General features: G+C 34.9%; 1 protein-coding gene and 1 pseudogene across 1 annotated transcript in view; both read right to left on the bottom strand.

The window, feature by feature from the left end:
* Positions 1–533: 533 nt before the first annotated feature.
* On the bottom strand, positions 534–1,484 carry LOC118714244 (annotated as a pseudogene).
* Positions 1,485–1,508: 24 nt separating this feature from the next.
* Positions 1,509–22,272, bottom strand: part of VWDE (von Willebrand factor D and EGF domains) — a 36,306-nt gene continuing 15,542 nt past the window's right edge. Inside the window, exons 7-21 of the mRNA XM_045578672.1 lie at positions 21,905–22,049; positions 21,453–21,670; positions 21,136–21,209; positions 19,187–19,457; positions 17,126–17,334; positions 16,022–16,995; positions 10,540–10,980; positions 9,092–9,232; positions 8,916–9,011; positions 7,605–7,700; positions 6,608–6,703; positions 5,048–5,143; positions 2,867–2,962; positions 2,666–2,761; positions 1,509–1,908 (exon numbers count right to left, since the gene is read on the bottom strand). Of these exons, the coding sequence (XP_045434628.1) occupies positions 1,775–1,908; positions 2,666–2,761; positions 2,867–2,962; positions 5,048–5,143; positions 6,608–6,703; positions 7,605–7,700; positions 8,916–9,011; positions 9,092–9,232; positions 10,540–10,980; positions 16,022–16,995; positions 17,126–17,334; positions 19,187–19,457; positions 21,136–21,209; positions 21,453–21,670; positions 21,905–22,049 (3,183 nt within the window). The 3' untranslated portion in view covers positions 1,509–1,774. The remainder of the gene's footprint in view (positions 1,909–2,665; positions 2,762–2,866; positions 2,963–5,047; positions 5,144–6,607; positions 6,704–7,604; positions 7,701–8,915; positions 9,012–9,091; positions 9,233–10,539; positions 10,981–16,021; positions 16,996–17,125; positions 17,335–19,186; positions 19,458–21,135; positions 21,210–21,452; positions 21,671–21,904; positions 22,050–22,272) is intronic.

Genomic DNA, 22,272 nt, shown 5'->3' with positions numbered 1-22,272 from the left:
GTCTTGGGCATGTACCTTGGTTGCAGGCACATCCTTAGTAGGGGGTGTGCAAGAGGCAGCTGATCGATGATTCTCTCTCATCAATGTTTCTAACTCTCTATCCCTCTCCTTTCTTCTCTGTAAAAAATCAATAAAATATATATATTTTTTAAAAAAATTCAAAGGTGAGGGCTTAAGATTTGGATATTCTAAAAGTCTCAGAAATATAGAAGCTAACTCAAATGCTTTCCAAGTTCATGTGATCTAAGATTAATCCTTAGTAAATAAAAGCTACCTTAACTTTGTTGGTTCAAGTAAAACAGACATTTGTTTTGTCCAGTTTTAAAAAAATAATTCCATGTTAGTAATTGACTTTTAGGTCTGTAAATAATGTTTCTAGAGGTTATAAAATGTCCACACCAAAAGATGCTAATTATTTAATTTTTATTAGAAATTGAGTTTTTGTTGTTGTTTTTGCTATAATTGCTTTTTTAATCATTCTATTTCATGAGCATCTAAGTGATAAACAGACCCCCAAATAAAGACCAGTTTGTAAACTGGGCCATTTTAATGTTCTTTATAACAGAAAAATAATTCTCTTGATGACTGCAGACATATAAGCTGTTTGATAGCACTCAGAAACATCACAGTAAAGCAATTTTCCTGATTGGTGCACAGTCTTCAACAATTACAGAGTGACTTCAATGAAACTGCTATCAAACCAGGGAGACTGCATTTATACAACCATGATTTTCAGGACTATTGGGAACCTGGGCTTATTTTCCCCAAATAACCTTGCCTCCTAGTGTCACAAGGCCCAACTCATTCACGTTCACCTGGATGACGGCACCTTTGGTAATAACACCCAAAGTTGTATGAAGTGGGGAGTAGGGATTCTTCTTCACATCAAGTATTGGCAAGCAAAAGGTAGCTTTCAGATCAGGATGTGTTACATGGGCCTTCTTGAAACCATTGACCTAATGACTCTTTCATATTTAGGTGGTTTTCAAGTAAAGTTACGGTACCTCCAACAAAGCAGACTTCAGTAACCATCCTCTTCCATGCTTTTTTCTTTCTCTTTCCTGTTCCAATACCTGTTTCTCCCTGGGCACAAACTTTGGGCAGAGGGACTTCCCATTTTCCCGCTTTCTCTTTTCCTTTTTGTTTAATCATATTGGGAAGTACTTTAGCTCGGGACTGTCCCTCTCTGTCCAGCAGATACTCAGGTGCTGCTCCTTGCGGAGTCTTTTCGTCATTCTTTTGTTTGGTGTTTCGCTTTTCATGCATCTTGATAGTCTTTTTCATTTGTGTTTTCTCAGCATGGTGCCATTTATGGTAGAGCTTAGCCTTCAGATCAATCGTTTTTGGTTTTTTTGTGTGTTTTTTTTTGCCTTTTTTGAACATACATGAGCCTCTCGATCATCCTTCTTTCTCTTTTTCTCATGGTGATCCAAACACTATCCATAGAGCTTCCGGTGTAACTCAGTATTCTGGTTTTGTGGCATGATGATGGCCGCTGGGCCCCCTGAATAGTGCTAGAAATTGAGTTTTAAGGGATTAAAATCTCAATATATGTAGGAATAACTTGGAGGTATTTCCAAAGGGCCCCCGGAATACCTCAAAATATTTGAAATTGCATGGGAAGCTTCGTAAAATTAGTGATGAAAACTTCTAGGGTATATTGTATGGATAAACAATGGTTGTAAATTAAACAAATAGCAGGGGCTATGGGAAACCCAAGATGGCTGTTTGGTTCTTCCCTGCTCTCTGGCTGATCAATGTAACAGATTGAGATTCAGAATCTATCATAGAAAATGAATGCTGTAGGCTTACGTATTTGACACTGCATTCCTTCCCAGGAGGCAGGACAATGGCATATACTGGGAGCAATGCATTGACCACCATTTTTACACTTCTGAATGCAGATAGCTGCAAAAAGAAACATAAACAAGTCATAAATATGATTTACTAAATAAATCCTATCATTAAACACAAAAATGTCCACTAGAGAAAAACAAGGACAGTGAAAAGTCAGTGATGAAAGCATCTTTTCCCTTAACATTTTACCCAGAATATTTCCAATGTCACTGCTTATTCTTGATTTTAATGGTTGTATAATGTTCCATTGATAGAGTGCATCGTGATTTAACTTTCCTCCAATTATTAGACATCATATTACTTCTCATTTTTCTCTTTGACCAATATGTTATCATAGCTGCTCATTTTAACTAATATTTTTTAAACCGGAAAAAAAATAATATTTGAATGAGGAGAGCTGCTATCATTTAAAACACTAATCCAGTTTGAAAGCAGTGGCACCTCACCTTGGGAGGTTCTAACTTGATTGGTCTGAGATGGGACCATAGAATTAGTAATTTTTAAAAACCTTCTCCTGACTCCTGTTTAAAACCAGAAGACCATGACTTCAAGGCTAGCTCTTTATCCTGGCAATCATAGTGGACAGACTGTAAAATACCCTATATCTGCTTCCTCTGCTAAATCGAAAGAATAAGTTGAAAGGACTTGGCATTTTACTCAGATTCCCATTTTTTTTTTAAAAAAAGAAAAGATGTCACTTAAAATAGAAACAAATAAAGCAAAAATAAAAACAAGGAAAATGATTGTCTTAAATTCGAATTCATATTCACAAGATGATAGAGGTGTTAGCACTGAGTATTCCTCTTACGTGTGTTGCAGTGTTTCCCTCTCCAACCAGAAGGACAAGAGCAAATGTTTGGTCCCACACATTTCCCTCCATTCATGCACATGGGATCACAGATACCTTAAGGTAAAAAAGATGAAATGTCAGGCCTTAAATAGGAATAGTTTAGCTCTTTAAGGTGTTTGGTTTACCTGTAGTTGGCAAATACAAGTAGTGGTGTCTTACTTTTTTGGCATCTCCTACCAGTGTATCCTCCACGACAGGTGCACACATTCTTTCTCACGCAGCGGCCACCATTCTCACAGGGAGGGTGACAGATAGCTAAAAGAATATATGGCAGCAATCTGAGAATATTACACATTCAGTTGTTGTATATTACATATTGCATCGTGTGCTTGTTACCTGCGGGGCCATAAGGCAGAGAGATGTGCTATTAAAATAAAAGATCACAACTACGAGTACTAAAATCACCCCTTCTAAATCAAAATACAATTCTTAGAGCTATAAACTGCTAGGCACATGTGTCAAACACAAGGCCCGCGGGCCAAATCCGTCCCGCCAGGCCTTGCAATGTGGCCCGCACTGCGCTGTCATCACTGCACTCCGCTGCGTTTCCATCACAATGACAGTTTATGACTGTTCAGTAAACCATTCGGCCCGCGATTTAGGCTGGATTTTAGATTTTGGCCCCTTCTCTGATTGAGTTCGACACCCCTAGGCTAGGGCTATTGCTATTTTTTATTAGGGAGAAATACTCATATTTTCTGCTTCTTAATCTTTATGCAATATAAGATTATTCCTATTTACTGAGCCACAGCAGCTGGGCTATATATACTTTTTAGTTCTACTTGGTAATTTAGAGATTTTCCTCTTTCCCAGTTAACGATTGACATATTAATTTAATTTAATTTAATTTAAAAAAATATTTTTTATTGATTTCAGAGAGAAAGGAAGAGGGAGAGATAGAAACATGAATGATGAGAGAGAATCATTGATTGGCTGCCTCCTCCATGCCCCCTACTGGGAATCAAGAGCATAACCCCGACATGTATCCTTTACTAGAATTGAACCTGGGACCTTGCAGTCTACAGGCTGATGCTCTATCCACTGAGCAAACCAGCCATGGCATGCATATACATTTTAGAGAATTGCCCGGCCAGTGTGGCTCAGTGATTGAGCTTCTTCCTATGAACTAGGAGGTAACGGTTCCATTCCCGGTCAGGGCACATGCCTAGGTTTTGGGCTCGATCCCCAGTAAGGGGCCTGCAGGAGGCAGTTGATCATTGATATCTCTCATCATTGATACTTCTTTCTTTCCATCTCCCTTCCTTTCTGAAATCAATAAAAATATATTTTAAAAAATTTTAGAAAATAAAATTAAAAAGTAATATAAGAGATGTAAGCTTTTCATTTCCTTTCTTACATTCTCCACTCAACATCATACCTATAACTCATAAACATGGGCTTCAATATAGTCTCCTAATTTTCAAGATTTGCCTTATCTCTGTCTTTATTTTCTTCTCTTTTGCTATTTGGTTTCTTATAGGAAATTTGAATTATAGGAATTCCTTTCCAATGTGCATATATCTAGTATTGAAATTATGCTCTTTTTCTTTGCCTCAGTTGCCACCTAATACTTCTAGCCAACATCCAAATTAAAAATTGGAATAAAATCAAAGTGTAACAAGACAAAAGAAAGTATACATTTTAAGAATTAAGTTATGACATGTTCCGTCAAGCTTTTACTAAAAATCTACCCTATACTTTGCATTAGCTAAAAATTATGAAGCTTGGAAGATGCATTTTAAATTTCATTTATTGATATTAATTCATATCTACACTGACTGCTTCAGGCATGCCCACTATTCTGAAAAAACCCACAGCATTAACATTATGAGGGAAAGTATTAAAATAACAGGCTATAAAGGGGAAATTATGCAAATTTATGTTCACATATCACCTTGCATTGTGCTGTGCGCATCTGGTTCTTCATAAATGTTAAATAAAACTAAAGTCAAGAGAGATCATGAGGTAAAAGTGAACATTAAATTGAGCAAAAATCAAATGTTTTTGCTGTGAAGGCAACAAAATGACACCATTTCATTATAATAGACTGCAAGAAAACTTTGCTTATTTTTTTACACCCTGGTTCTATAAAACTGCACAGACAGCTGCCATAGTTGTGAGCCTAATATATGCTGAATAGATATAATCATTGTTCATCATAACTCTGATACGTTTCTATGAAGTTGTCCTTTAGTGGCCAAACTTGCAACATCATAAGAAATAGAGAAAACAAATGAAATAGCATCTTCCCTTTGGAATTTGTCTCATTGTATTTACTCAGATCTCTGTTTATGTCTAATTCCCGCTTAGCTTTCTTATTTATAAAGAAAGAATAATTACCATTCTGACACTGTGCACCAAAGAATCCATTTGGACAGTGGCAAGTGTTTGGCTTATTACAGGAACCACCATTGAGGCAAACAGGGTCACACAAAGCTAATGAACAGCAGGGAGGAGAAAGATCATAAAAGTTTTATTATTTTTTAAAAATGAAAGCTGCATGAAAGTGCAAAATAGTGCATAATGAAATATTTTATTTTTACTGCAAATTAAACCCATAACTTATAATTAGTTAGAATTTGCCAAATATAAGAGGAATAAAATAATTGGGTAATAGTTTTGAAAGTCTGTTCATCAAGCTTACAGATAATACCAAGCTAAGACTATGGAGGCTGGTTAGAATTCAGAATGCCTTTGTTAAGCTGAAAGAAAGACTGGAAGTTGGGAGAAGGCAATTCAAAAGCTCAAACAGGATGGTCTGTAATTTGCTCAAGTACAAGTGGCCATGTGGACCTCTTTAAGTATCCTTCCCAATTTAGAAGGAACACTGCACACTATAAAACAATCTTTGTTTTTGCTTCTTTATCTTTGTTTCATTTTAAAAGGTATCCCCAATTACATTTTTCTTTTTAAAAACTAATGTAGTGGGTTAATAACATACTAGTATAAATTTCAAGTTAATAATACAACATCTGAATACTGCATTGTGTGCTCACCACCCAAAGTTTAGTCTCCTCCCATCACCATATACTTGACACCCTTTACTTTTCATTCTTCCCCAACCTCCTTCCCCTCTGGTAACCACTGTTCTGTTGTCTGTATCTGCAAGTTTGTTTGTTTGTTCATTTGTTCCTTTTTGTTTTATACCCCACATGAATGAAACCCTTTTCCCTCCATACTGACTTGCCAAAATTAATATTCCTCTTCTCTGCTTCCAAGAAACTGTACATTAATTACATAACTTATTATAATTCAACTTGTATCAGAGTCTTTTTAATAATACAATCCTGTTCCCCTTCATTAATGATATACTCCTTAAAAGCAGGGCAAAATCAAATTGATCTTTGTTTTCCCTTTGCATTATGCTTCGCACATAGTTGGCAAGCTATCGATATAAATGTTGAATTAAATCTATGTTGTAAAAAGTCATTAGAATACAATGTATTAGATTAAACATAGATAATTGTACACACTGCTGCCAAGAAGTAAGCCTGATTTGGTGATAAATGAATTCATTTGATGGTGCCCACTTAACTCAAAATTGCTTGAATGTTTAATGAACTAGAATGTCTGATTTTTAAAAAATCCCACAACAGTTTGAGGTCTAGAAGATGCAACGCAGATATGTTTCTCTCCACCATGAGGCAAGTGGACAAAGAAAATATAAAAGCATAAAAAAAATTGGTTAGGTTGGTTGACAATAAAGCCATTAAACAGCCTATGGTTTCATATAAGAAGAAAAAGAATGAAGACGATAGGTTTTTAAAAATATCTCTGCAATAAAAACTTCATACCATTCTTAAAAGATTAGTTTTATGTTTTGGGGTGCAAGTCTTTAGGACATTGACATATTTAAATTTTATTTTAACTGACATTTATTGAAAATATTTTTTATTTCACCTGTACTGCAGGTGGGTCCATACCAGCCAGGCTTGCACTGGCAAACATCTGGTGTAAGGCATTCACCTCCATTTTCACAGTGTTTGTTACAAACCACTAAGATCATAGGACACAAATTAAAAAAGGTAGATTAGGCTTGGAATTGGTCATATCATTGCCCATTACCTGGTTAGCTCATTACTACCTATTACATCTTTAATGAATAAGATCAGAAAGAAAGATAAAAATAAAATTGCCTTTGATTTTACAAGGTCTCCATTTCTCACATCAAGTTATGTTAATTTTAACTTATTTTGCTGATAGATATGGGAAAAGTAGGAAACCATTGAGCTGAATGTTAAACAAGCAATGGCCATTTGGAAAAATTATTACTTACTAATGAAAGTAATCACAGGCATAAATTAAATGAGGTAATTTATATGTCATTCAACAAATTGAATTTCTGTCATCTAAAAAAAAAAAAAAAAAATGGAGAAATGGTCATGAATAAGGCCAAAAAAAAGAATTGCTCATAAGAAACTTTTAATTTAGTTTTGGCACCCGATACTCTCAGTATTATGCTGAATGGTAACTGTCATAATAAATCACAAATGTGTGATTTTTTTTCCCCCATGGAGTTTGGGTTTATACCAATTAGCATTAAAGCCATCAACTATTCAAAGGAGCAGTCCTATCTAATAAAAGGGCAATATGCAAATTAACCATCACTCCATCAAAAAGATGGTGGCTCCCATAGTCACAAGATGGTGGCGCAGGAGTCCCCCAGTCCAGGGAGAGGGGGTGGCCACTGAGACCGGGCAGCATGAACAGCCTGGTGGGTTGCTTACTTCGTTGACAAGGCAAGCATTCTGCATCCAGCTGCAAATGGGCCTCTGGGCTGCAGAGAGCCTCTAGGCAGTGGTGCAGAGCTGCCAGGCCCCACAAAGAGCTATTGGTGCACGGATTTGTGCACAGGGCTACTAGTTTTGTTATATGAGTCCCCAGGAGCTTTGCTTACTTGTTTTGCACCTTGGTCCCACAAAACCATAAGGACAAGTACAGAGGTTTCTAGCCAAGCAGGTGCCACCATGTTGACAAGGAGGGCTACAATATTCTGCAGACACAGATTGTGTTATTAAGTCAGCTCACAATTTAAAAAAAAAAGTCAGTTTTTGTTTATAAAGTACAGTTACAATGAAAGCTTTTTGTAAGAGCCCATTATATCATCATTTATCTTTTACTATGAAATTTGGTTCTGTGGGATTCACTATGAGTTCATGCTCTAAAAACACCCACAAATCATTGGCATGTCTTAGTTTATAAAACTTACAATCAACTGATATAATTAAGATTACATTTGATCTTAGCTTTCTTCTGGAAAGTGTTACTTGGACATATGCATTCTAGCTCACGAATAGAACACTTATATTTCCCATAATTATTTTCATATGCTATTGATATTGACTGTTTCTGTTGGTTTATTCTAGATTTAATTTGTTAATTTGTACCTTGTTATGAAAGCATTTAATATGGCTCTACTTTATTAATGATTACATTACCATCTATCAACATCTGTTATTTTTAAAATAACAAATTTGTTTTTTAAAATATCCACTTTAGGAATATCATTTTTAAACTCTCTACTTAATATTTCCATTAAGACAGTAAAATTAAATGGCTATAGACATGCTTTTATTTCTTTACTTTTTAAAATATATTTGTATTGATTTCAGAGAGGAAGGAAAAGGGGGAGAGAGGTAGAAATATTAATGATGAGAGGGGATCATTGATTTGCTGCCTCTTACACGTCCCACACTCAGACTTGAGCCCAGAGCCCACAGCCTGGGCCTGTGCCCTGGTGGGGAATCGAACCGTGGCCTCCTGGTTCATAAGTCGATGCTCAACCACTAAGCCATGCTGGCTGGTCTATATAGCCATGTTTCTAAAAGTCACTTTTTAAATTTATTCTTACCACCTGACATCTTCTAACTATTTGGTATTTCACAATTCTTTGAAACTATGTTTGACAAGTCCTTCAATAATCAAATGTCCTGTGTTTGAAGGTAAAATGTTTGTAGGGCTCTGATAACTTATAACTAAATCTCAAAAAATTATTCCTGAAGATAATTTTACCAAGAACAAATAAGATATTGCTCTTCAGTTTTCTGATTTTAGAAATTTATTTTTTAAATCTTCAAATAATGATTTTAAATAAACATTAAAAACTTTGACTCCCTCACAAGCATTAATGAATATATTAATATGTATACAGAAAAAACTATCATTTAAAAATTCGCTTTTTTATCCAATTTTTAATTTGAATGATTACCTTCTTCACAAGTTGCTCCACCAAATCCTGGGGTACATTCACAAATGTTAGGTCTAATACATTTTCCATGGTTTTTGCAATCAGGATGACATATAGCTATATAAAATAAAGCCCATGCTTAGAAATAACAATTATCAATTAAATTAATCATGCAAACTGATGAGTGCTATACCTACCAGTTTGGCAGTTAGAGCCAGTGTAACCAGGTTTACATTTACATATGTTTGGGGCAACACACTCCCTCCCTTTTCCACATGGGTGTCTACAAATGGCTGCAAAAATGAAGGGTAAAATGTTGATACAGTATGTACATGTTGCTTATAGGCTTGGTCATAAAAGTAAAATTTTCTGAAATTTGACACTATTACTAAACAATAACCACTACATTTATCCATGAAATTATTTTCCCCCTTATATTTGTTTTACTACTGGAATACCTGAGGATAAGAAAGAAAAACCATATGAGTAATCCCTCCCATAGTAAAATCTATGTTAGAGATGGTGACTAACCATAAATGGGATGAGGGCAATGAAATGTCAGGTACTAATCAGGTAAATGTTGGTGAAAGGCAAAGATAATTAGAATTTCAAAGAGCAAGATGCCAGGAACACATCATAAGGTTATAGGTTTGTATTCCTTAAGCTTCTATAACTACCTGATCTATTCTAATTAGGCATTTAACACTTCTGAAGACTGCAATGCATGAGGTTGTTTTGTTTTATTTGTCAACTAGAGGCCAGGTGCATGAAATTCGTGCGGGGGGGGGGGGGGAGGCTGTCCCTCAGCCCAACCAAATCCAATCTGGGACACTTTGAGGAATGTCTGACCACCCGTTTATGGGTGGTCAGACATCTCTCTCTCAATTCAGGACTGCTGGCTCCCAACCACTCGCCTGTTTCTGCTTGATTGCCTCTAACTGCTTCTGCTGGCCAGCCTGATTATCCCCTAACCACTCCACTGCCAGCTTGATAGACGCCTAACTGCCCCCACCCAAAAAAATATTTGCTTTGCATCAGAGAAAACAATGCTAATAATTGTGTAAAGAAATAAATGCTTTTTTTCCCCCTCAAGATTAATGTGATTTCCAATTTGCTTTATTCTCAAGAGCTGTAGAAATTACAGAGAAACCTCATTTATGCACATATGTCAGAAATAGTAAGTTAAAGGGCTAAAGGCATATTGAGAGCTGAAAAGAACCATGACCACAATGTAATTCACATCCTAGTTTTATCTTTTAGCTGCTTAATTCCAGGAAAAGCAGTTAGCCCTCTAAGGCTCTGATTTCTCATCTGTATAACGAGAAAATAATACCCAATTTATGGGGTCCTTGTGGATTATATGACAAAATTGATACAGAAAGTTTCCATAGACCATGGACCACAGTAGGTACTCAATAAATACATTTATATTATATAGTTATAATCCTATTTAATATTAATACTTTTTAAAAATAACTCAGAAATGCCCATGTTAAGTTTTTGAAATATTAAGGATACAAACAAATAAATAAAATAGAAATTATTGAAATAAATGGAATAAATAGAGATTAATAAATAAAAAGCATATCTTCTTAACTACTCGAATGTGAACTCCATAGTTTTCTTTGAAGAGTTTTCATACTACCTCTGCAATTGATACCATCTCCGTAATATCCCAGGGGGCAGCGTCCACATCGGAAGTGACCATCGGTGGTTGGCACACAGGAAACACCCAGAAAGCATGGCGATTCTGCACAAGTTGATATTTTGGTTGACTCGGGCTTTTCTGGCAAAATAGTGATGGCTCTACTAACTGATGCTGCAAACCCATCCTTGTGCTGTGTGTAACCTTGGGCAGACGTGGTAAGTTGGTAATTATATCCTCCTGTCTCTGTTTGGATGGTGCCCTGGGTAATGTCTTTTACTTCATCACGGGAGCGGTTGGGGTTAATGCATATAGAACTGCAATTGTCCATAGTAACTTCTAGTTCCCCCAGACTGAGATTTGTGTTCAGAGTATGAGCCGCATGTTTAAAACCTGACATCTGTTGAGAAATTGCCTCTGAATTATTCATTCGAGTTGTAACTGGTATTAATGAGAAATACGAGATGTTGCTGGTTTTGGTGGTAACTGGACTATGGGTAAAACTTGCACCAGTTAGTAAATGCTCTGTTGATGGTGACTGAGAATTTGTTTCTAAACAACCAGGAAAAAAATAAATGTTAGTCAATAATATTTTTTAAAGTTCTGCTCTGCCCACAATAATTCATTCTTTCATTTAATATCTATTGCATGTATAACACTGTATGAGGAGCTGTGCAGTAATGAGGAGTCATCCCACAACTCCTGCTTTCAGTAGACTTATAATCTTTTTGAATACATAATATAACAATTAGAAGACAATAACTAATAATTTTATTAAGAGTTAGAAATAGTCAACAAACATTTATTACTACCTAATACACAGTAGGCTCAGAGCAAAAGAAAGCCCAGCTCCATCCCTGAGAAATTCTGTGTTGTTAAGGATATAGGCATGTGAGCAACTTATTTTAATGATCTGCGATTATTACTATGAAAGTGGCAGCTATGGTATCTATAAGAGCATAGAAGAGGGGATAATTTTTTTTTTTTTTTTTTGCCTGGAAAGGTAAGGAAAGAAAATGAATGCTTATAGAAAAATCAATTGATAATTATATAAATACTGTTTTGTATGAGAGGCAAAGGAGAACGGTGGCTCTAGTCATTTTATTGTTGTGACAAAAAAGTATTTTATACCTTCATCTTTATTGATTGCCCAAGTAGGAATTAAACAGTTTTGTGTGTGTTCTTTGTAAAGATGGGTTGTCATTTTTTCTCTCTTCCAAGGTACTTTGTTTTCCTTATCCAGTAACTCTTCTAAAAGTTTCTTTGGTGTGAAAAATATAACATTTTAGAATATGGGTAATTTTAAGCAGTGACTAGACATGTTTCTCTTTTATCCTTTCTACTGTTGATTTAGGGTTGATTTTTGCATTGTCTTTAGGCACAACACTTCTCAAACCCCTTACAATATGAAAAAAGGGGAGTCAAATCAAAACTAGTCAAGAAAAAGACATAAGAAGACAAATCATAAGCAACAATAAAAAATAATCATAATATAACTGTTAAGCAGAAATAAGGGCAATGAAATATTTTGATAATTTTGAGGATTTCATAAAACAGAAATCATAGGGTTTTAAACTAATACAGAAACAAGAGTGTACCAAATATAGCCCAAAACAAAAATAAGAACAAAGTAGTTATCACTTTGAACAAGAGGATCCTGGATCTATCCTCAGGTCAATTAATAAAAACCTGAGACAAGTTAGTGTCCTCTTGTCCTGTCTTTGTGCCCTGAAGTCTGCTCCTCCCCCCTCCCCAGTCTTCTTAGGGCAGTTTCTGGTATTGAATTGAAGGAAGAAGTAGAGAAGAATTGGAATTAATTTCAGATTATGAAAAACATAGCAGAAGAAATGAAGGGAGGAGAATATATTAGCAAATGCACATTAATAAAATCTACTGTTTTCTTTTGAAATGTAATATAATAAACCTTAGGGTTCATGTTAAAGTATGCATCAGAAATATTGAAAAATTACAAAATTGAATTGTAAGGGCCTATTTACCTTAGCAATATTGAAGTGTATTATAAAGTTAAACTAATCAAAGTAATGTATTATTAGCATAGAAAAATACCATTAAGTAATAAAAACATAAGAGAAAGCTCAGAAATATATCTCAACGTATATTTTAATTTAATATAAAAACATGGTATTAAAGTCCAGTGTGAAAGTATAGGTTATACACATAACTGCTTATTTTTCTGGAGGAAAAATATATAGGGCCTCTAACTCACACATAAATTCCAGATGGACTAAGAACTAAATGTAAAATATAAAATAATATAAATAATGACTAGATATATCGAATAAGAAAATTGAAGAGATTCTATGCATAATTTAGAAGTTAGGAGATCCTTGGAAGCTATAAATAAAAGCTGTAATAAAAAAATACCTGTATTTGACTACATAAAATTTTAATATTTCTGCATAAAAAGACAACATAGATAAAAACAAGCCACTGAGATAAAGAAGATAATTTTAAGAACATGTAAAGTACCATTACAAATCAAAAAGTCAAACAAGAGTTATTAACAGACAGGAAACAGAGAAGCAAATCTAAATGATTATATGAAAAAAGCCAATGAAAAAAAACAATAGAGAACCTTTGTCAAGTTCTGTCCAGATAAAAACAGTGGGAAGATACAACTAAACAACTGTGAACATAAGAAAAGAGAAAAAGCTATATAGATGAGGATAATTTTAAATTATATAAGAAGACTACATGTGATTTTAAATAAGAATTTGAAATCTTGATGAAAGAATTATTTTTAAATAAAATGTAAATGACTAAATTGACCCAAGAAGTGATAGAATATAGTTGAAATAATAATTATCATGAAAGAAAGATAAAATAATCTAAAATCACTTCCCAAGATGATGTCAGGACAGATGGTCTATTGGGAAAACTTGTACCAAATAATCAAGGAAAGAATATTTTCCAAATTGTTGCAATGCACAGAAAGAGATGAAAAGTTTCTAGACATTTGATCAGAGAGGCATAATCCTATAGTAAATATTATTTATAAATATGCATAAAAATTTAAATGAAATAGCAAATCAAATGTAGCTCCGTGGTTATATAATACTGCATTGAGATTACATAGACTTGTATATCTATCAGTGTTATTATATTTCATAATTACATTAAGATACTAATAAAAATAATATAAAATAATGTTAAAAATGTAATTTGATACATTAAAGCATTTTGAATAAGTTTGTCTAAGGTAGGGGTGTCGAACTCAATCAGAGAAGGGGCCAAAATCTAAAATCCAGCCTAAATCGTGGGCCGAATGGTTTACTGAACAGTCATAAACTGTCATTGTGATGGAAATGCAGCGGAGTGCAGTGATGACAGCGTGGTGCGGGCCACATTGCAAGGCCTGGCGGGACGGATTTGGCCCACGGGCCTTGTGTTTGACACATGTGGTCTAAGGGAATGTTAACAGGAATCATAGCAAGTTAACAAATAAAATTGAAAACACATGATAAAATTTAAAACCCACTCTTCATTTTAATTATTGACCAAGTATTATCAGTTTGCTTCTTTAGTGTCATTTTCATTTGTTATCTCCTCACCTTAGGTCAGAATATCTTCATGTCTTTTCCTGTATATATTTGTGATATTGGTTTAACCCTTCTTCCCATCTTCAGACTTAGACAGTTCTTTTCCTGCAAGTGATCCATCCTCCATACTGCTCTTAAACAGACTTTTTAAAATGTAAACCTTATCCTGTTTCTCACAGTGTTTTAGTGGTCTGGACACTGGCTACCTCTCTAGCTTCAACCCCGGTTGCAGCCAGGACCCTCTCCCTAGACTACAGGCATACCAACAGAGCCCAGAGTGTGCGGTGATGTTTGTGTGTGTGACGCCTCTGTACTTTTGCTCCTGCTCTTTCCTCTACCTCAAATGCCTTTGTCTTTCTGGATCAAATTTAGCTGTGGTGACACTGCCTTTTGAAAACTTTTTATTATCCCTCCAGGTAGACATGATTCCTACTATTCTAACCACTTCTATCAAAAGACACAGAACACCATACTGAACTATGTGATTACCTGTCATATTCCCTGCTATTATACTGAAACCCATTAAGTCAGAGTATATATGCTATATACGGAGTGGAGCAACTGTAGTTTACAGTTGTTTTTATGGAAAATAATAAATAATAACACAAGAATAAACTGTGGTTTATATACTTAACAACTGTAAACCTGTTTTTTATTTTGTTTTGCTCTTAGGGAGAGTGGAAGAGAGAGGAAAAGACAGAAATACTGATGTGAGAGAAACACATCGTTTGGTTGCCTCCTGCATGAGCCACTACTAGGGCATGTGCCCTTGACTGAGAATCAAACCATGACCTCCTGGGTCAAGGGTTGACGCTCAACCATAGAGCCACACTGGCTGTGCAAGATGACTCCAGATTTTTAATGTGAGCAATGAGAGGAACGGAGTTTGCATTTACTGAGCTAGGAACATCTGATAGGAGGAAAATCAGGAGTTATTGGTTTATCTGTTAATGGAACCAAATTGACTTTAAAAACTTCTTTCTCTAATATATTGAGATAAAATAGTTCCATGTAGATAAGTTAGAGAAAAAAATAAGCAAATTAGTATAATTAGCAAAATATAAACATAGTCTTAAGAAAACTAAATTTGAGTTCTAGAAAAACTTGATCTCTGCTAGTAGAGGGACCAGCTGTGTGCCAAGTTCCCGAGGTCAAGAGAACCTTGAATTTGCAAGGAACAGCACGAGAACAAAGTGGGTGGAATGGAATGAGTGAGGGTGATAACAACAGGGGATAAGTTTTGACAAATATTGTGTGCGAGATCATGTTGTACCTTACAGGTTATTGTATGTGCTTCAGCTTTTAAACATATATATATATATATATATATATATATATATATATATATATATATATGTATGTATGTATTAGAGAAGAAGAGAGAAGGGGAGAGAGATAGAAACATCAATAATGGGAGAAAAGCACACCCCACTTTGGGGATCGATCCTGCAAACCAGATATGTACCCTTAAACAGAATAAAACCATTGGTCTACAGGCCACACTGTATCCCCTGAGCCAAACCAGCTAGGGCTGTGCTTTACCTTTTACTCTGAATAAGATGCAACTCTTTTGGAAAATTAATAATGAACTAGAGGCCTGGTGCACAAATTTGTGCACAGGTGGTGTCTGGCCAGCCTGCCCCAATTGGGGCCGATTGGATCAGGCCGGCTGGGGGGAGGGGCTGTGGGCAGTTGGCCAGCTGGCACTGCCCCCTGGTTGAACTCCTGGTTGAATTCCAGGTTGAACTCCTGGTCAAAGGGACAATTTGCATATTAGCCTTTTATCATATAGGATTAGTTAATATAATTTGTTTTTCTCCCTATATTATCTTTACAATCCTGCTAAAATACTGATGGTAAAAAGAACAAAGTTATTTTTCATAATTAAACGACATTCACAATATTGCAGTTGAAGAGTATTTACTTACCACGTGACTCACTGCAGTCATAGGAACCAAAGCCTGGGGGACACATGCATCCCCATTGCATACACTGCCCATTGCCGCTGCATAAGTTGGGGCATCTTAACACTAAGAGAATGTCTTCAATCGATTTGCCATATTCTTCTGTGTTATATTTACCCTCTTCCAAAATTCTCCTTTCACATTCGTTTTCTAAAAGGGCCACTCCTGCTCCTGCCCAGCTGAGATCATCTTTTAGGAGAACATCCTTAACACACATATCTATGACACCATCTAGTCTCGTGCCAAGAAAGGGAAGGCAGTGCCTTCCCAGGCTGGAGTTGGCTAGCGTCCGCTGACACAGTTCCAACGTGCTGTGTTCCGTGAGGCCAGAGGGCGTAGGCCACGTGGGGACAAACTCTTGCTGGACATCCTTAGTATGGTCCTCAGGGAAAAAATACGGAAGCTCTTTTGCATCATTCTGGCTGAGACTCTGGAAAGCAAGCAAAGGAAGAAACTCATAAAAGCTTTGCCGTCTCCATCTGTTTTGTCGATGCCGCCCTGTTTCTTGACTGTGTCTGTCCTGGTCCCGTGTCTGTACCCCTTTGTCCAAAGTTTTTGGTACAACTTGTTTCTCATTCTTAGGATATTTTTGTAAATTTAAATCCAGTTTGGGTAGGTTCACGTGCTTTTTGTCTTGAGGAAAGAAATTTGAATTATTTTCTTCTCGAGAGGTATGCTTGTTTATCTCTCCGACAAGAGCTTCTGAGTTAATATATTTAGAAGTGACATCCAGTTCTGGTATCAAGGAAGAGAATTTGACACGTGTGAGGACTTTGCAGTCGGAAGCCACGTCTGCTTGAGAAACATGGGCCGGACGATGAGAAGACGGGTACAGTGAAGTGGTGTCCAAGGAGCAGCTACAATAGGGTAGTTTTCCAGGTGATGGTAGAGTTATGGGCATTGTGTCGAACATGCTTTTTCCTGGGAAAATCCTTCCAGATGGAAAACAAAAAGGTAATTTGAACAAAAACAGCCCCCACCCCACCCCTGGAAAGGACTTACAAAAAAATAGAGTATTGAGTCATCACTCGTTTTAAGTCAAATATTAATTTACTTTCTTACCTCCATTCATTAATAAAAGCAAAACAGCTATTAAAAGTTTGATCAATTTTGTTCCCATTTTTGTCATGGAAATCATTTTCGGGTTTTTCATCAAAGGTACCACAAAGTCCCAAAGTGTTCCTGTAATCTACACTTGGGGCTCTGAGAGTTAGACTCATGCCCCAATCACCAAGATCGGCACGGATAAAGGCTCCAGAAGAAAACCAGATCTGAAATACAGAAAGAAGTCATTTCAAATAATATGGAGTCCTTTAAAAAGGAGGACATCTAATGCTTTCAACAACAAAGATAAACTTATAAAAAAGAATAAGTAATATTCAATGCAGATTATGAAAAAACTATTATGTAAGAAAATAAATTCATTGATTCTCTCAATATAAAAGGAAAATAAAACATTGCTTTTCCTTAGACTATACCTTTCCTCTTAATACTATCTGTGAAAATAATGGGTTTTTGCCTTTTGCTGATTTGAAATTTGATTCCCACATTGGTCTTTTTATGGAGATATTTTGTTTAAACTCTTTTTAAAAATAACTTAAACTAGATGAGACATTTTGTGCAATTAAAACAGCTATTTATGTTGAGTATAATTTTGCCAAGTAATGTCTCTGATAGTAGACTTAGATTGATGAGTAATTGATTTACACTTGTAAATGTAATTCCAGAAGGATACATATTCCTAATCAGCATTCTCTTACTGCCAGTAGGCAAATAGAATCAGAAGCCAAATTATTGATATAATCAGAACATTGCTAGGGGAGTTGGAATGAGAGAAGGGGTTTGTTGAATCATCCTAGTAGCCTATGTCACCTATGATCCTCCACACAGAAGTCTCACCCTCCCGGATCAGGGACTTGGATGTACATGTTGAGAATTCTCTCTTCAAAAACCACTGAAGATACGCCATGTATGTCTGTTCCTCTAACTCTATTATCCCGTTTATTTTGTTTTTACATTTAAAAACTTACATCTATTTTGTTGATGCCACCCTGTTTCTTGACTGTGTCCATTCTGGTCCCCTTGTATTTTTTAGATTTAAAAATTTCAGTTTTTCTTTTTAGAAAACATGGTATTATTTTAAAAGCAAGGCTATTTCATATTGCTACTCAATCTGAGGTGGCTGATTTTAGGGTCTTGGTGCATATTCTTGGAAAACCTTTCCTATATTTCATTAATTTCTTTCCTGTCAATAAATACACACCTATTCCAACATTTTCATCACTACAAAGTGGGTCTGTTATGTGACATTGCTATATTTGGGGTTTTGGTTAAATGCTTTTACTCATCACTGATTGATTGTAACTTTTCCCTCTCAAAAGGAGAGATATTATGTGGGGTTCTGCAATCCTTAATTATTTTATTCTTGAAAAATGACATGCTTGGGTTCAGTTTACATATACATTACATATATTACATATGTTCTCTGGAAATCTTGCCAGTATTATATGAGAAATATAGGAACTGCATTTCTTTGATCACTAATGAAATTGAAGTTTTTATATTTATATTGGTTATTTGTACTTTTGGACATATTTATCAATTTTATTTCTTTTATGAATTTATATTATTTGCTCATTTTAATTGGTGTGCATTAGTGATGGAAATTAATGACTATACACTCTTTGATGTCTCTTGATTTTCTATTCTCTTCCATGTCTACCAGCCTATTTCTGAGGTAGGACCATCTGTATTCATTTCAAAAATTGACTAGCTATTCCCAAATATTTATTCTTAGTTACATATTTCAAGTATGGCTAATAAATATATCACATATTAGGCATTGCCAAGAATATTTCTATGAATCATCCACCAAGTTATAATGAAATTTTAAATAAGGAAGTTCAGTTTGACAGTTTTAACTATTGTTTTGTCAATTTGTGTGTGGTACATGAAAAAAATTTTACTTCTCATAAGATCAGTGTTACTCTAAATGTATTTTCTTGAAAAAAGCACACAAAACCCTAATGTTGAAAATGATAGTTTTTAAATTAATAGAGATGCAAATAGATTCAGAATAAATCCAAATTCTGTAGAAAAAATACTTTTAATAATCATACATACTGTGACTTTTCTTCCTAAATAAGATTCACTTATCTTGATATTGCTGGTTTCATGTTGGCTCTTTAGAAATAAATACGGCTGCGATTCATGTAGCTGGCCACCGCACATATCAAAAGTAACTACATCACCTTCTTCTTTGGCAACAAACCCGCAGTTACATGACACAGGATAGTGAAGGCTTCCACAGTCCCATTGGCGTACATGGACTTCAAAATCACGTGACATACTCTTGTAAAGCATAAACGTTCCAGTCTTGAAATTATCGTATACCCTAATAACAAAAACCAACTGCATGAAGAATTGGTATAAAATATCACAACAGTATGTTATAAACCAAAAATGTGTGCTCAATTTATTTATATGCATTCAATACGCTTTGCTGCAAAAATGAAAAATCTATTTTTCTAATAGGTTTATTTATCATGAGTATGTATGTATATATATATATTTTGTAGAGCCTTGAAGGAGACAAGTAGTGATAAACACCTAAATCTCTCTCACTGATCTTCTGCTTCTAAGCAATGCTCTGTCAACCCCTGCTTCCAGCCTTCTCTTTCTATCCCTCCTTTGTTTTTTTCCTACTGCCTATCTTTCTCAGATACACTGTATATTTTATATATTAACTGTATATATCTCTCTTCATCTATACAAAGATAAGGTAGAGTATGTCTGTTTATCTTATCACTGCCAAACCCCCACCCCAGCATGCAGAGCATGGTTTGTTACTTAGTTGTTGTTGCACAATTGATCTTGTTGGATTATAGTGGATAAAATTAGTCACCGCTATGCTTTTCTGAGGTTCTTCCATTTAAAACTTCTGTTTTTCATTATAACCACAAAGGATTCTTGCCTGTGGGATTGGTTTCTACAACTTTGTGTACGGGTTCGAACTTTTGGAGTACTGTTCATTATTGGAGGGAATCTGCATCTATGCACTAACATTGTATAATCTTACTAATAGTAATCACATTATACTTTTTAAAATAGAATAAGTGTACCTTGCATAATGAAGAAAATTTTGACAATAATGAAGTGTTCATATCATTTTAGGGACTTATTAAAAACATGAATTCTCCAGAACAGTATAACTGAATTTAAATCCTTCTATGCAGATAATATTGTAGTAGCAGGATGGCTTACTTTTTTTTTTTTCTTTCCTTTTTTTTGGGGGTAATTTTGTCCATTTTACTTTAAGATCCAGAGGTACTATTCAGGTATTCATGATTACTACAATAGATTTTTCCCTGAGTAACCTTGTCATGAATTACAAGTGAGATTTTAAAACAATTACATATTAGTTTAATCATCTTGCCTTAAATCTTAAAGATTATTTTAGTTATCACCTAGAAATGCAATGCAGTATATATGTCTAGAGCAAAAAATTTAATCATTATTAAAAATAAATAGACAAGATAAAATGATTGTATTTGTAAGAACCTTCATTTTTACAAATTCAGTCTCACAGCTAATTCATATATTTACTAAGAACTAGATTTTAAAGAAAAACCACCCCACACATGTAAATTGGTATTTTGAAATAAGCCAGTGATGTCTATGCATGCTTTCCTTTTTAAAAAATATTTTAAAATTTTTTATCGGTTAATTCTCACCCAAGGATATTTTTCCATTAATTTTTAGGGAGAATGGAAGAGAAGGAAAGACAGAGAGAAACATCCATGTGAGAGAAGCACATCAATTGGTTGCCTCTTGCATAGGGTCTGGGCTGGGGAGGAACCTGCAACCAAGGACCAAAGTATGTACCCTTGACCGGATTTGAACTTGGAACCCTTTGGTCTGCAGGCTGATGCTCTATCCACTGAGCCAAACCGGTTAGGGCTATACCTTCCTTTTTAATCTTTCATTGTATAGGACTAAGAAATAATAAAATATTATGATTTTAAAAAATTCAAAGGAACACAAACTATTAAAAAAAAATTTAAGGAAATTACCTGCCATCAAATGTAATTATATGTGGGTCAGTAAATGAATAGCAGTAAGCAGTTGGGACATCCTTTACTCTGACCTTAAAAACAAAAATATTTTCAGTAAGTAGTATCATTAATGTTATTTATTGATATATATAATAAATTGCTTAGCAATCTGGGAAAAATTAGTTATTTTTATCATATTGTTGAAAATAAAATTATTTTAAAATTAAAATAGCATTTAAAATTTTTGAAATGAATAGTTTTCAAGGTAATGGTGATAAAATATACATATCATTTTTAAAACTTGAGTTTTGAAGGTATATTTGTGATTTGTCAACCTGGATGCTGTCTGGAGTATAGCTGTTCCATAGGAAATCCTCGTTAACTATAGGTTCCACTATAATGTCTGTAACTCTGTTTCCATCATGGGAGAAATCAGTTACAGCAGTGTAGTAAACAAGAGCATGGCTACAGGTTCCATTAGCACAGGACGTTGTCTGGAGAAGGTCCACGTGACAGGAAGACAGTGCCAAATTTAAACCTAGCAGGTCTTTACCTATGTTATAAAGAAAAAATACATTGAGGATTTTTCTTACGATATACCAACCAAAATATGTAATCAATTGATTAACACAGAACATTTGGCTCAGTGTTATGATTGAGCTATAATTTGATGTAAACATGCAACACAATGAATTATGAGCACACTTCAATGACTTTTTCTAGAGGAAAAAAGCATTAGTTATTACTTGAAATCCAATAATAAAATTGAATGGATTTAGTGTATTACCTTGATCAACAGTTTTCAGTCTTAATGAGATTTTACATTCCTGATCAAGCTCACTGAATTCAGGACAAACGACAGGAATTGTGCTCTCTATCCTCAACTGATATTCTTTTCCATCTTCTGATATAGTACTCATTTCGGGTTGTAACTGATACAAGAAAATATGTAAAGCAGTCATGTATTGTAAAAATGGGATTTAGTTCTATGATATAATAATTTTGAAAGGTGTTTTTTCTAAACAGGTAGAAATAACGTAAGCACTGGAATTTTTTAATTACACAAGATCAATTAAAACCAAACCCTTAAAGACATCAGCAACACACAGAAAATTCCATGGAGTTGCTGTACGGCTCTGAGTTGGGTATTTAGTT

This window comes from Pipistrellus kuhlii, unplaced genomic scaffold (genome assembly GCF_014108245.1).
Source record: "Pipistrellus kuhlii isolate mPipKuh1 unplaced genomic scaffold, mPipKuh1.p scaffold_m20_p_10, whole genome shotgun sequence".
Taxonomy (NCBI): Eukaryota; Metazoa; Chordata; class Mammalia; order Chiroptera; family Vespertilionidae; genus Pipistrellus; species Pipistrellus kuhlii.
This window is presented reverse-complemented; position numbering and strand designations above follow the sequence as displayed.